The sequence below is a fragment of the Sebastes umbrosus genome, chromosome 5, assembly GCF_015220745.1.
Source record: "Sebastes umbrosus isolate fSebUmb1 chromosome 5, fSebUmb1.pri, whole genome shotgun sequence".
Lineage (NCBI taxonomy): Eukaryota > Metazoa > Chordata > Actinopteri > Perciformes > Sebastidae > Sebastes > Sebastes umbrosus.
Window position 1 is genome coordinate 3,705,087 of NC_051273.1, and position 14,159 is coordinate 3,719,245.

The 14,159-nt window shown below is 43.4% G+C and overlaps 1 protein-coding gene across 16 annotated transcripts in view; it reads right to left on the minus strand.

Annotated features, from left to right (window-relative positions):
* The window catches only part of ptprsa (protein tyrosine phosphatase receptor type Sa), a 278,620-nt gene that overhangs the window by 20,975 nt on the left and 243,486 nt on the right, over positions 1-14,159 (minus strand). For all 16 annotated transcript variants that reach the window (XM_037769716.1, XM_037769714.1, XM_037769722.1 and 13 more), the window contains 4 exons: positions 11,810-11,933; positions 8,448-8,623; positions 5,138-5,257; positions 820-974 (listed from right to left, as the gene is read on the minus strand). In XM_037769716.1, the coding sequence (XP_037625644.1) occupies positions 820-974; positions 5,138-5,257; positions 8,448-8,623; positions 11,810-11,933 (575 nt within the window). The remainder of the gene's footprint in view (positions 1-819; positions 975-5,137; positions 5,258-8,447; positions 8,624-11,809; positions 11,934-14,159) is intronic.

Here is a 14,159-nt window from a genome sequence, read left to right on the forward strand (position 1 = left end):
AGGTTTATTTAATAGAAATTCATTTCTCCCTCGCTCTTATCCTCTCAGGGTGCTGTGTGTGTAATTTACGGTTATTCTTACTCCTGAAATATAAAAACGATTAAAAGAATTAAAGGATTATATACATCCAGTAATGCTTGTAGATTTGTTGTGGCGTTGCATTTTAAATAATTGAGTGGGAGAGGATATAGTGAAAGCAAGAGAGGGAATAGAGAAACAACTAAGAATGACAGATAGAACAACAAGAGGACAGTGATGGAGACTGAGCGAAGCAAGCTGTCAAATTTCAGCTCCATTGTGCAGCGCTTTGGACTTTTCTTCTTATCTCGACAAAAAGGAAGGTTTCAATTTGAATAAGCCATTTGAGAAATATCGCTTGTAAAAGGAGGAAGGGCTAAGGAGCAAAAAAAGGGAGAAGCAAGAAAGATGGGAAGGGATTACTGTGAGGCTTTTCACAGAGAGGGAAAAAAAAGAGACAGAGGTGGAGAGAATAAAAGAGACGGAAAAAAGGGACGCCTTAAAAAGAAAGATGATGTGACCAATGGAGAAAAGAAAAGATGGAGGATCTAGTAAGAAAGAGAGCATGTGTTTGTATAATGTGTGTTATGTAATGTATAATAGCAGGAGCTCTGCCATTTTGTTTGCTCATGGACACACACACACATGGGCACGGACAGAAATGAAAAAGATCCCTTTGCCGTGAGTAGGCTTAATTTTTACTCTAGTGGCGTCGAGCTAACCACAGGGGGCACGCAAAACTGACCCACTTGGACATGGAACTTCCAGTAACATAAAGTTTAAAAACACTTTGCTACTGACCTGCAGTGGGCGATGACGGGTCCGGCGTCAGGCGGGTTGCAGGTCTTCACCCTACGGAGGAAGGCCAGGAAGGGGGTCGGGTACTCTGGTACTCCATGGTCAGGCCACGCCGTGAACTGGAACTGACGAACCTCCCGCTTCTCACTAGAGCCATTCTGGAGAGAACGGAGAGAGGTGGGGTTGGATACGGTGGTGGAGTTTTGTTTGGAGTGACCGACCGACTGTATTTGTGTCGTAGCAAAAATAAACCAAAATGGAGCGTGTGTGCTGTTTTTCGCTACATGGCCGATTTAGACATGGTGCATGGTTCAAGGCATTTTACGGGTTATTGTACGATGAGTATTGTAATTGTCTTTATAGGTTTAACCACTAGCCTTCAATCCATCTAATCTACTGGATGCCTTTCGTCTGCCCCCACAGAACGTGCTTAAACCATCGACTGGGGTAGTCTGACTCAGCCCACGATTTCACGCCTGTATAGTACAATGCCTCAAAACAAATACCTCTTTAAGCCTTAACATCTTCTACAGGGAAAAACAAATGATCAAGTGTATACAGGGAGATGTTTCGGTTTGCATAAGTTACCATCCCCTGTATCGGTTTGTTTAACTGATGCTCAACAGGGTTGTGTCGCAATATTTTAATTAAATATCATGTTTGTATCAGTAAATAAAACTGTGATAAAATCCACATTGTAACCTCTAGGAATGAACCACTGCTTCTGAGCTCTCTGAAGTCTGAAAACTGCCTCAACAGAACGAGTGTTGCAATCTTGAAACCGATTTTTGGTACAGTATCGCACAGGTACAGTGTGTAGGATCTAGTGGTGTGGTTGCCAATTGCAACAAAATGAATACCCCTTCACTCACTCCTCCCTTTCCAAGACTGCGGTTACCATAGACGTATAAAGAGAACTGGATACAGCGTTGGACGCAGGCTCCCGTTCATTCCTATGAGAGTTGCTGGCTCGACTGCCGAGGGATAAAGTACCCGGATCTTCCGGCGGTCATCCGCATCCATTGGGCCCATAGAGCAGGCGCAATAGTTTTTCCTTTAACCCCGCCTCCCAACCCTCGCTCCAGCCTCAGACTGGGGCTCATTCACATGAACGGAGGAGAGGAAATAACTCTGGGTTCGGCTATTAGTGCATTTTACAACTTTTAGGACCTAATGATTTAAATAAGGGCTATTCAAGTGTTCGTACTGGCAAGTTGCAAATCTGCTTATTTACAGACGTCTCTTTCCCAATGTAAGTTGATGGGATAAATTCTTTTTGGGCCCACTGGCATCACGTGACCGACATGGAAGTTGTAGTACCACCGTTTGGCCACTACACAAAAATTTGCTTCAAAGCCCAGCGCACTTCCTAGGGGCTTGGCGGTAACTTGAGCCGCAGAGTGCAAAACCGTGGTAACGCTGTTGGCCTCGCTTAGAGGCCATCCTTACCACATTAACACTACGTTAGGAGCAACGGAAGTTAGACGGCAGCTGGCGGTACCACGGTTTTGCTCTGCGGATTATGCTACCTCAGTTTCAAAAGCATATTGGAGAACTACGGTGGACTTTAGGTGATGTAAAAACCGTGAAAGGCTCTCTCTAGAGCCAGTGTTTGGTTGTCTGTTCTGGACTACTGTAGCAACATGGTGGACTCCGTGAAGAGGACCCACTCCCTATGTAAAGATGAACGGCTCATTCTAAGCTAATGAAAACGCAACGATTCTTAGTTTCAGGTATATATACACTAATGAAAACATGGTTACGAATATTATATTGTATTTCTGCAACTACATCACCAGAAATGTTACACACTGTCCCTTTAATAGGGCATAATTTTCCTTTGGGAAACACTTTCACACATACAGAGCTGATCATAATATAATAAGTACGATCATTTCTCTACCGAACGGTACAGGTATTATATGTTCTTGCTCTCACATTGCTGCCGCTCAGAACATCTACAGATACATGCAGCAAACACCCACATTACACAGCCGTCTGTCAACTCCCGCCTCAGACTCGACGCTCGACGCATCAAAGATACAAGCTGGGATCCACAGGAAGGTTTTCGAGAAGGATAAGAAGAGAGAGAGAAAAAAATCTCCCTTGCAATCTTTCTGTCCTCCTCTCCTCCCTTTCCTCTCAGAAGATCCTCTAATGGAGGTACTGTTTGCATTTCAATGCGGTGTTTCTGCTTCCCTGACAGAGGGAATTTTTTCCTTGCTGAATAAATGAATAACTGAGTATGGTAATTAAAAGCAAACTGACCTAAATCTTATTTTCCTTTATTTTCTTTTGGACATTCCCTGCTACTGTAGTGATGCATGGATGTGATTGGTGCTTGGCTGCTGGTTTTATTTAAATGTGTTTTTTGAAGGGATTTATCAGGAGACACAATTCGGAATCACTGCAGGACACGCATACATATGGATAGGTAGCACGGTGGCTGCTTTGTAGATGCACTGTGTGTGTATACCGCCAGCTTCTGCTACCTTATACTTCACACAAATTCAACACAGCATTTTTTTTTTTCTCAGAGATATAAAGTGAAAACAGCTCAGTGAGAAATCACAGCAATTGCTGGAGTTATAAGGAGGAGGGAGACGATAGATGGAAAAAGAATCCCATCGGTGGGTTTGATGGAGGCTGAGAGCGGCAGAATGTAAATGGCCCTGAATGTCAACCAGCGAGCTTTAAAGCACCGTGGCTGCTGATATGTCGCTATCTTTACCATCACTGGTTTGCCCTGGCGCTCGTCGCTCCACTGACACTCTTACAAAGCTGCAAAGTCAGCTGTGACTTAAGCGTGGCACTATCTGGTTAAGAAACATTTTGGAAATGTCTAATACTTCACATGGCAGATTCTCCGCTATATATCTTCTCACAGGTCTTTTTTACAACACTTGTGTTTGCATGACCATGAGGTGTAGGAGAGTGAGTGAGTTTGTATGTGAATGTGCTGTTGTTTCTGTCTATGTGTGAGTATTTATATGCACTTTAAAGAGGGCCTATTATGATTATTTTCAGGTGCATACTTGTATTTGGGGTTTCTACTATAACATGTTTACATGCTTTAATGTTCAAAAAACATTTTTTTTTTCTCATACCGGCTGGGCTGCAGCACCCCTTTTCACTCTCTGTCTGAAATGCTCTGTCTGAGCTCCTGCACCACCCTCCTGAAAAGCTCAGTCTGCTCTGATTGGTCAGCTGGCCTACTTTGTTGTTATTTGGTCAACCGAACCAAACTCTTCAGAAACCGCTCCAGCTCCACTCTAACTAGCTTTGTTTGAGGGCGTGCCAAACGAGCCGCTAGGCAGGTATTATGCAAATGTGTTACTTGGTGACATCACCATGTAACAGAAGAAAAGGCGGGACTTCAAGCAAGGTGTTTCAGGCAGTCCGGGAGCAGTGTTTCTGTGGGGGAGAGTAACTCCTTTTGGCGTGGACTTTAGGCTTTGTAACCTTGTGCTTTAGGCAGACCTTTTACATGCACAAAAAACTATATAACACACTAAAGGAAATGGAAAAAGCACAAAAACATAATAGGTCCTCTTTAATGTGTGTTCATATCTGCAGGTGTGTGTCTGTGTTTGCCATCATATTCATGCATGTGTCATATATGTATGCAAAAATACACATTTGGATTTTGTTATACCTCCGCTGTATGGTTGTGTATGCATCTGAAAAATGCTTCGTCTTATGAATGTTTTCATCTGTGTGCAGACTCTGTATCCGCCTGTGTGTTTCAATGTTTAAATTTGTGTGTGTGTGTGTGTGTGCATATGAGCATGGGAGCAGTCTGCCAATTATGTATATTGAGTTTCTCTTCTGCTCACTTTACCTAAGTGCTCCAATTTGGCAGACGCACATAAACAGATGATCTATTGAGGAGAGAGAGAGCTGAACAAGGTAAAAGGGGTGGACTGGAAGGACAATGCGGACAAAGGGTTATATATGTATACACCTTTACATCCAGTGGAGAAAGAGCACCCGGTTTATGCAGTCATTTTTGTTGCCTATGTAAACTTTGTGTGTGTATCTTTACAAGATGTGTCCCATGAATCAGCCCTCTGTTTACTGGACAGACATTGAATGAGGATATTGTTATTCATGGTTATCCGGCCTGATAGTAAATATAATGGCTGCGTTGTATTTGCTTAGACATGCTTAAGCACTGTGCAGTTTAAAATTCTCTGCATGCCGTTGCTGGTTTGTTACAGTATTACTGCAAAAGAGCAGAGCGTGGTTTACATACAGTATGTGTGTGTTTGTGTTTGTGTGTGTGTGGGAGAGAGAGAGAGAGGGAGATAAATCATCCTACCTTGTGCAAGGAGAACGTGCGGACACAGAAAGTGGCCAATTCTATAGTGTCCAACAGGGTCACCTGGGTCATACCGTAGGTTTCCGTGCCCCGACTGGGCCAGTACTGGTCACACTTAATCTGGAAGTCAGAGAAAAAGACATTTCTATGTCACCTTCTATTAAATGGTGTCTCCACTGATGAAAAAGATAAAGCACATTAAAAGGAGGAGTACAGAAAAACCGTGATCGGTCTGACATAATAACATGCACTCAAATCAAACAAGCTGTCCTGTGGATTAAAACTCCAGGCGGTGTTGACAGAAACACCAGGGTATCTTCTCTCTATTTCAAATCTGAGAAGCGACACCATGCAGACTTAACAGATGTGACCAGTCTGTCATAGCGACTCCATTCTTAACTTCACCAAACTTACACAAATCCTGCATGTGTCTTTCCCTACGTCTTAGGGGGAGACACCCCCGGTTAATAGGGTACAAAATTTAACTAATAGATATCACCATGAAACTCCCCCAGCTGATTAGGTACATTAAGAAAATTATTTTTTGTATTACAAGTTTTCTAAAAATATATGTTTGAGTATGCAAATGAGGCATTATCTTATCAAATATGTGCTAATTTGCATACATTTCCAGAACAGAATTCTTAACATTGGATAAAGCCAGGTTCAAAATTCTTGTTTCGTTTTGATGACATATCAGAGTCAAAGGTTTTTACAGAGGGGATTTTGGATATCTCTTTATATCACTCCATAAACCAGAAAATATTGTCAAAAGCCATAAAGAAAATGAATCAATAATCAATAATAATTCGGATGCCAAAATAAAAGCCAGACAGTCATTTCAGATCCTCACATAAAATAACTGTTATTCTTCTAAATGCTTCAGTAGGACAAATCCTGGACGGATATCTCATTTTGACTCAACTTTTTTCTTCGCCCAGTGGTTCTTCAGTATATCTGAAAACGCAACACCTGCTTCCCACATCCCTCCCCTGTCAGCTCGCTTAATAAAGATTCATTCAATATGGGGTGTGACGCGCCGGCGGACACCGGATGAGATGTGACAGCCAGTGAGGGAGATGTGCTGCTCTCCAGCTTTCTCGCCCATTTCCTGCTCAAGCTGACACTCAAGTTCTACCGCCTGCTATTCCTGATCACGTTTGACAGGAGTGGAACGCGCATGTCGGGACGGAGGATAGGTAAACAATTGAAAGGGGATAGAGGGAAGGGAAATGAGTGGAGACACCTGGGGTGAGTGAGCCTGATGTTGACGCAGGTTTGAGTTGACAGGACGGAACATCGCAGTTGGCTTTTTGACATTTAGACAAGTCCACTCAAAGAAGGCAGTCTTTGTAGGGTGCACTCACACCATTTGGCTTCATTTTATTGTCTTTTTTTGTAGCGTCAACTGAATTATTGGCTCAGAATTTTAAAAAAATGGGTCATACAACAGGCTTTACGTAATGACTAGCTGTCACTACGGGCAAACAGATATCCAACTGTCAAACACTTAATAGGCTGCCAATTCTCCTAAAACATTTTCCGTTTTTAATCTGATAGTTTGTGGTTGTAAAGCGCTGCCGTTGCCTACTTACAATTAATCTTTCTCTGTACTTTAGAGCTGCAATTTTTGATTATTTTGGTAATAATAATTCAATTATTTTAATAATTTAATATTTTTTAAAGAAAGAAAATCAAAATTCTCTGACTTTTTCTGATTTGACAAACTGAATATCGTAGGGTTGTGGACAAAACAAGACATTTGCGGACGTCATCTCGGGCTTTGGGAAACACTGATCAACATTTTTCACCATTTTCTGACATTTTATAGACCAAACAACGAATTGATTAATCGAGAAAATAATCGACAGATTAGTTGACAATGAAAATAATCGGTACTGTACCCTACTTTACTTTGCAAGACTTAGTTGGCTAACAAAAAAGTGTTGACATCATAGGCATATATCAAAAAAATTGGACTGTACGTAGCTATGGAAAGTGTTCCTTTCCATCTCAAGGACACCAGCCTGAGCCTTCCAAAGAATACACTCCCTGCATACCTTGTGGCCACTTCCCATGGACATAAATACATGAAAATAAAATAAAAATAAAGTGGACTAGTGTGATCACACCCTGACATCTTATTCCTCCCTTCTGGGACTCAGCCACTCTGCTCTCCTCTAACTTCCCCTATCAACACTAACAGATGGTTGTGGGAGGCACTGGTCACAGGTACTGTAAAAACTATGTGGCACTGTGCTTAAAAATTTAATTTTAGCTTCCTGCACTTTGCATTCTGAGAAAAAAACTAAAACTTGCTAAGCTCTCAGTACAGTAGGGAACAAGCAACAGCTTGTCGTTTTCACTGCAAATAAGGAGAGAAACGAGAGCCAAGATGCTCCCGGTGGACACGCAGCCTTCCTTATCAGATGTGAACAGGTAGACTGTCTTCGAGTTAACTCTATTTTATCATCCTCCCCTGCTGCTTTCACCACCCCCATTCAAATTTCTACACTTCTCTGAAAGCAATCCATCTCAAGAAAATGAAGTCATATTACCTTAAAGTGACGTTCAACTGTGAAATCACTGTAAAGCTGCGCCATTTTCAGCAGCCGGTTCTTGTGAACCAGTGATTTCATTTTGGGGTTTATTTAAAAGGTACAGTGTGTAGGATTTGGTGACATTTAGTGGTGTGTTTGCAGATTGCAACTAACTCAATAGCCCTTCGCTCACTCCTCCCTTTCCAAAACTGTGGTAACGTGAGACGCAGATGCAAAACCATGGTAACGCCGTTGGCCTCGCTCAGAGGCCATCCTTACCATAATAACCCTACTTTTGGAGCAACGGAGGTCAGATGGCGGTTGGCGGTACCACGGTTTTGCACTCCGCAGCTCACGCTACTGCAGTTTCACAAGCGTTACGGAGAACTACGGTGACCTTCAGGTAATGTAAAACTCTCTCTAGAGCCAGTGTTTGGTTTGTCCATTCTGTGCAACTGTAGAAACATGCCGGAGCAACGAGGCGGACTCTATGAAGAGGAACCGCTCCCTGTGTAGATATGAAGGGCTCATTCTAAGATAACAAAACACAATGATTCTTAATTTCAGATGATTATACACTAATGAAAACATAGTTATGAATATATTATATTCCATTTCTGCTAATAGATCCTCCGAAATGTGACACACTGTTCCTTTAAAGGACAGAACTCTAAAGTGGTTTGTGAGGTCACTGCAGGGGGAGCTTTAAAAAAGAAGCCTGCCATAAACAGTCCCCAGCATTCATCCACAAACTGGTTGAGCCGACTTACCCGTGACTTTTCCTCCAGCCTGGTCATCATGACCACAGTGGCTGCTCTCTGTTCCCACACCATCCTCCAGAAGTCCCCGAACGTCTCTGGTAATGGACCCTGGGTGGCAATGTAGGCATTCTGCTTCCTGTAGCCATCGATGTAGTTGGCGTTGATGTAGTCACTACCTGTTATACCTAGATAAAGACCACAACGAAAAAAACATATTTAAACAATAGAACATTCTACTTTTGACGGCTTTTAATCCATTTCCTGCCTTAATCTTGCAGACTTTTTCATTATTTTGCTTTACTCATTACGCACCCTTTTGTTTTGTGCCATCTGCCTCGATAATTCCCAGTTTTCACACACAGACTAACCCTGTTTCCCAATCAATGAAGGTGTAAAGAATAAAAGAAAACAAGTAAATTGCTTATGTAATGAGTTCTCACACCTCTTATTGTTGAAAATTGGCTGAGATCAGTGAAAACTTTGGAATTGTCCAGAGAGCAGTGTCAGTGTCCTAAGTTACGGCCGATCATGTCAGCTTTTGGGACTCATTCTAGGTATTATTCTTGCCCGATAGAGCTTCGATCTTTCAAGACATATTACAAGATTAAAATAGATGTTAGAAGAGTCTCACAACCTTTCCCCTCCTCTGCTTACAGCAGAGCTGAAGGAAACCTCCATTGTTGTTCCATTTGAATGGATTCAAATGCAGCAACTGCCTCACAGTCACAACTTCCTGTACTGCTCTTTTGTCATTTTCTTTTTCCACCTCTGTAGTTCTGCCTCGGTTTCTGTAGATATGTCCTAACAGCCTACATCTGATTTACGACCACCACTGATGGAGTGTGCTTGTAGCTGGAAGATATAGCGAGGAGTAAATCAGCCACTCACAGCCGGGAGGTAGATCCGGCTACCATCCCTCTCAGCCCGCCACCATGCTTTGTTGCACACCAGTCCACTAAAACTAGCCGTAAGGAACGCCTCCACGCTGCTGGGTAGACGAATGTGTACAGGAAACATAATGACAAGGATGGTGTATAGAGCACTTGTAAGCTTTATCGCAAAAAACCCTGCTTCGACTGACTGCATGTCACTATCAAAGCATTCTGTGGCATCCTTTAATGTGTCTCTAAGCAGTAACAGGACACTTCAAAGCTAAAATATGCAGTTCACCACAAGGCTTCATCAGGATTTCTCATGATACCAAGAAATGTCAAAAAACAAGCTAGTCTCATCATGTGCAGTACAAAACCGCCATCAAGCTTGCGGTGGTGTGGACTATCCTGCATCCAGAAAGGAAAGGTGTGCTGTACTTTTAATTTGTTCTCGAAAAAAGCCAAAATGTCGTAAGTGTAAGCAGGATAATCTGCGATTAGAGTGTGTCTAACACTGAGCATCTGACAGTGATAAGACAGAACATCACCCATCTTCATTTCACCAACTTCTACAATCCCTGTCAGTCGAAAAGAGACTCCAGTGCGGCGGCATCTGCGCTAGAGAGTCACGTCTCTTTGACTGACGTCTCCTCACTCAAGCGACAAACAATGAAACACTCGACTGGGCTAATTTGAGAGAGGAAGACGCAGTGTGGACAACAACCAGGGTGGAGAGGAAGAATAAGATGGAGAAAGACGGGAAGAGATATAGAGAGAAAGAGAGAGAGATGGGAGGGAAGAACAAGTACGAAATGAGAAGAAAGAAGGAAAAAGGAAAAAGACAAATGTCATTAAAACGGATACCACGTCGCCCAATCCGACTGTGGTGCCTTGGCTTTAGTCATAGCTAAGTGAACAGAGAATAGCGGCGTGCATGAATTGTTCTACTGCTGCGACTAATGGCAAAATCACTGCAGTGTAAAATAGAAATTTCAGACTTGATTAATTTATGTATTTATGGACGAGGCATTTTTTCCCCAGGATAATTTTGTTATGCATGTTGTCGCACCCTCAAATTGGCCGGGACTATTGCGAGATGTCGAAATCTAGTTGGAGCAGTTAGCTCTCACAAAAGAGAGAGTGCCGTGTGGAGTAGGGAGTTTGGCACTACTCCGACGAGTCAGGAGCTCTTCTGGTGATGCAACGCCAGAACAATGTCAGCGGTGAAGGGTGACTACCTCTGACAATGTCCCTTGAGATTTAGGAGTGAGGGGGGAGAGTTCTTCTGGCTCTGGGATTCTCAGTACTGTGTCTGTGGGCAGTTAGAGGGAAGTCATGAGAGTGGCGCAGATCTGATGAGACAAATGGGACGGTGGAAACACTCTTGAGTGTGAGATGTGACTGAGTGCTGAGTCCAAAGATGAGCTGAAACAAGTCCTCGCCTAACCCCCCAAAAATAATATGATTCCGTGAACTGCTTAGCTGCTCAGGACAAGTGGGGCAACTCTGGGGTCTAAAAAGTGAAGCCAATGTGGAAGTGTCTTAAACTTGCATTCTTTCTAACAGCCAGCAGGGGGCGACTCCTCTGGTTGCTAAAAGAAGTCTATGAGAAAATGAGCCTACTTCTCACTTGATTTATTACCTCAGTAAACATTGTAAACATGAGTTTATGGTCTCAATCGCTAGTTTCAAGTCTTCTTCAATACAGCATGATGTTCATTTAGTAAATTGTGGTCCCATTTAGAGTCAAATAGACCATAAAGCAGGGTATGCTTTAGGGTGTGGCTACCTTGTGATTGACAGGTCGCTACCTCAGTATGGGAGTGGCGTCCGGTCTGGGAGGTTGTCCATGTATTCGTCTTACAACTCTTTCAGTGTGTTTTTAGTTCATGAAAATTAATTGTAACATTTTGGTCGCCCAAAATGTCTTATTCAGCGTTCAGTTGTACTTAGCTCCACCCTCTCGTGTCACTTCTGGTTGCAAAAAAAACAACGACGGCCAAAATGCCAAACTCGATGCTTCAAAACGGCAGTCCACAAACCAATCAGTGACGTCACAGGGACTACGTCCACTTAATATATACAGTCTATGCTCAGGACCAAGCTGAGCTGAATCTAGCCTCCTGTTTAGCCTCCAACAAAATGTAGTTGTGTTCTATAAATTCATTGGCTGCTGTTGAACTGAATCTGAACTTCACATACTATAAATTATTTAATTATATGTTTTTTTCTATTTTGCTTCATGTTACTGCGTTGACTCAAGGCAATCAAGCCCTTATCTAGTGTATTTATTCTTGTATTTAATGTATTCTATTCTGCACTGCTACGCACTGCTCTAGTTTAGTCTTCACTGTCTAGTCCCATCCGGTCTATCCAGTATAAATTCCTAATTACTTAAACTGACTCTGTAATTATGAGGATTTCCCAAATGATCTGCAATGAGCTGAGCTCATCTCCGAGGTGGTGTACTGTAGGTGTGTGAGGAAGAGTGAGTCTTACCCTCGATGGGAGCCAGGATGACGCGGGAGTGGTCGTAGGCGATGACGTTGGCGTAACGATTTTTGGGCTTGTTCACCTCCAGGTTGGAATGTTCCCAGGTGAACTGCTGGCCTGGATCGATAGACTGACGGGGGGGAGAGACAGGCAAAACATGCACACACAAAAGAAGAAATCAGAAGAGCCTTGGGAGGAGCTGAGCAATAACAATACGACCTGAATGTTATCAAAGAGAGGAGAGAGGGAGGAGGGAGAGAGAGATTGAGAGGGTGATTTCCCCCAAAGGAAAAAAAGAACATGTTATCATGAAAATCTGCTCACTGCCTGGTTTAAATACTCACAGCAGCTGCACACAGTGCTTTATCAAGATCATTAATGTAGCGGGTGCATAATGACAAATAACAATATTGATGAAGGTGTAGGGGAGGGCTCGGAGGGGAGGGCTCGGAGCGAGGCCCGACACTCGGAGGGGGGACAAATTTGGCTGCCTTTTTACAATACAAGAATTTAAATATTCTGTTCCCTTGTCAGGATAATTAAGTATTCCATTACGATTCATTGCTTGCTTATAGCTCATCTGGCGCTCTGCTGGCGTGGGGACGGAGGCTTGAAGGTTATTTGCAGTTAGGGCTTCAGCGTGCTGGGCTGCAGAGGGAGACTGAAGCTGAATGAAGTCCAATTGGAAACCTGATCTAACAATTTCCATGCAATCATTACAGCAATCAGAGCTTCCCTCTGCTTTAGCCTCTTTCCATCTGTTTACTTCTTTCTCTCTGCCCTCTCGTCTCTACCCCTCTTTCTTTGTCCCGGTTTTCCTTATCTGCATCTCTCCGTCTTCAAAGTCTTTTTTTTGTCCACATTTCTTTCTCTCTTTATCTCTTCCTCCATCTCCTGTCTCCTCTCTGATGTTTACACTCCGTCTCTAGCAGCCACCCTCCAGCTATTTTCCCTTTCTTTCCAGATTACCTTAAGGCTGACTGCAGTATATGTGTGTGTGTGTGTGTGTGTGTGTAGAAAGATTGGGGTCACTTCCCTGAAACATCGCTCAATTCAAAAATTGAAAACCACATCTGTGTAGTCCAAACTTGAATCATTTTTTCATAAATTACATTTAGGACGCGCGTATGGCAAAAGTCCGGCTATGAAATTCTCCCTCTTCCTCTTCCTTATGATCCATGATGACACGTTTGAAGATGAATGACAGCTCCTGTCAAGACGGCAGGCTCTGCAGGACGCGGCTGCTAACTGCCCGAGAGAGATGATATGGATAACGAACTCTACGGCTTCGGTATCGTCAGGTAAAAACTGGGGCTGCCTTTTCATTGCCGTTTGTGTGTCAGATTATCTCCTCTTCATCTCCGCTCTCCAGCTGAGACGCCCTGCTCTCTCTTTCCCCCCTCGCTGAATCCTCATCATTAACCAAGCCTCCCCACCTCATCTCTCTCTCCCTCTCCCCTCCTCCCTCACATCCCGCCTGGCTAAAAACCAATCAGTCAAAGCCCCGTAGAGCTGCGCTTGGCAAGCCAGGGCGCCCGGACGAGCAGCCATTCATCAAGAAAATAACAAAATTAAAATTACACTTCTCTATTTAATTTGGTCATTTATTTTTCCTGGGGGGTGGTTTTGTGAAGGGGCAGAGGGACAGAGAGTGTGAAAAAGACGGAGTGGGAGAAGAGACGAACGGGCGGTTTAATGTTCTCTCAAAGCCAAGTAATTAGAAGTTGGAGTTGTAGCAACGCGTCAACTTTGGCATCACGTCTCTCGTCTCTCTCTTCCCATACCGAATGGAACAAGCTCGACCGCTTGGTACATAGCCCGGATGTGGATTTATGAATAATAGATACCCAAGAAATACTGGATGGCTATGAGAAGTCATTATCCACCAACATCCCCCGGCAGGCATGATGACAGCAATCTATGCTGGTGTACCTGCTTCCTACCTTAGCTTGGCATGCAGCGAGGCGACAGGCACAGTGATTTAGGAACGGCGAGGAGGGGATATTGCTTGTATGCAAACGAGAGCTGATTCAGCACTCCTGATTTCTAATCAACTCTGGTGTCATTTATAACCGCCGTGGTCTCAGAGCTCAGACAGCTCAGTTACCCCCACTATACACACACACACTCACACACACACACACAGAGCCTTGTGCGTACACCAGACTATATCTCCATTTAAGAAGAAAGAACATCTTTGCTTAGTTCATTGGTGTGTGTGAAGAATTTTAAAACACTGATTTATCCCTTTATGGAGCCATTGCATTCATTATGTTGTCTTAAAGGTACAGTGTGTAGAATTTGGCGGAATCTAGTGGTGTGGTTGCAGATTGCAACCAACTGAGTACCCCTCCGC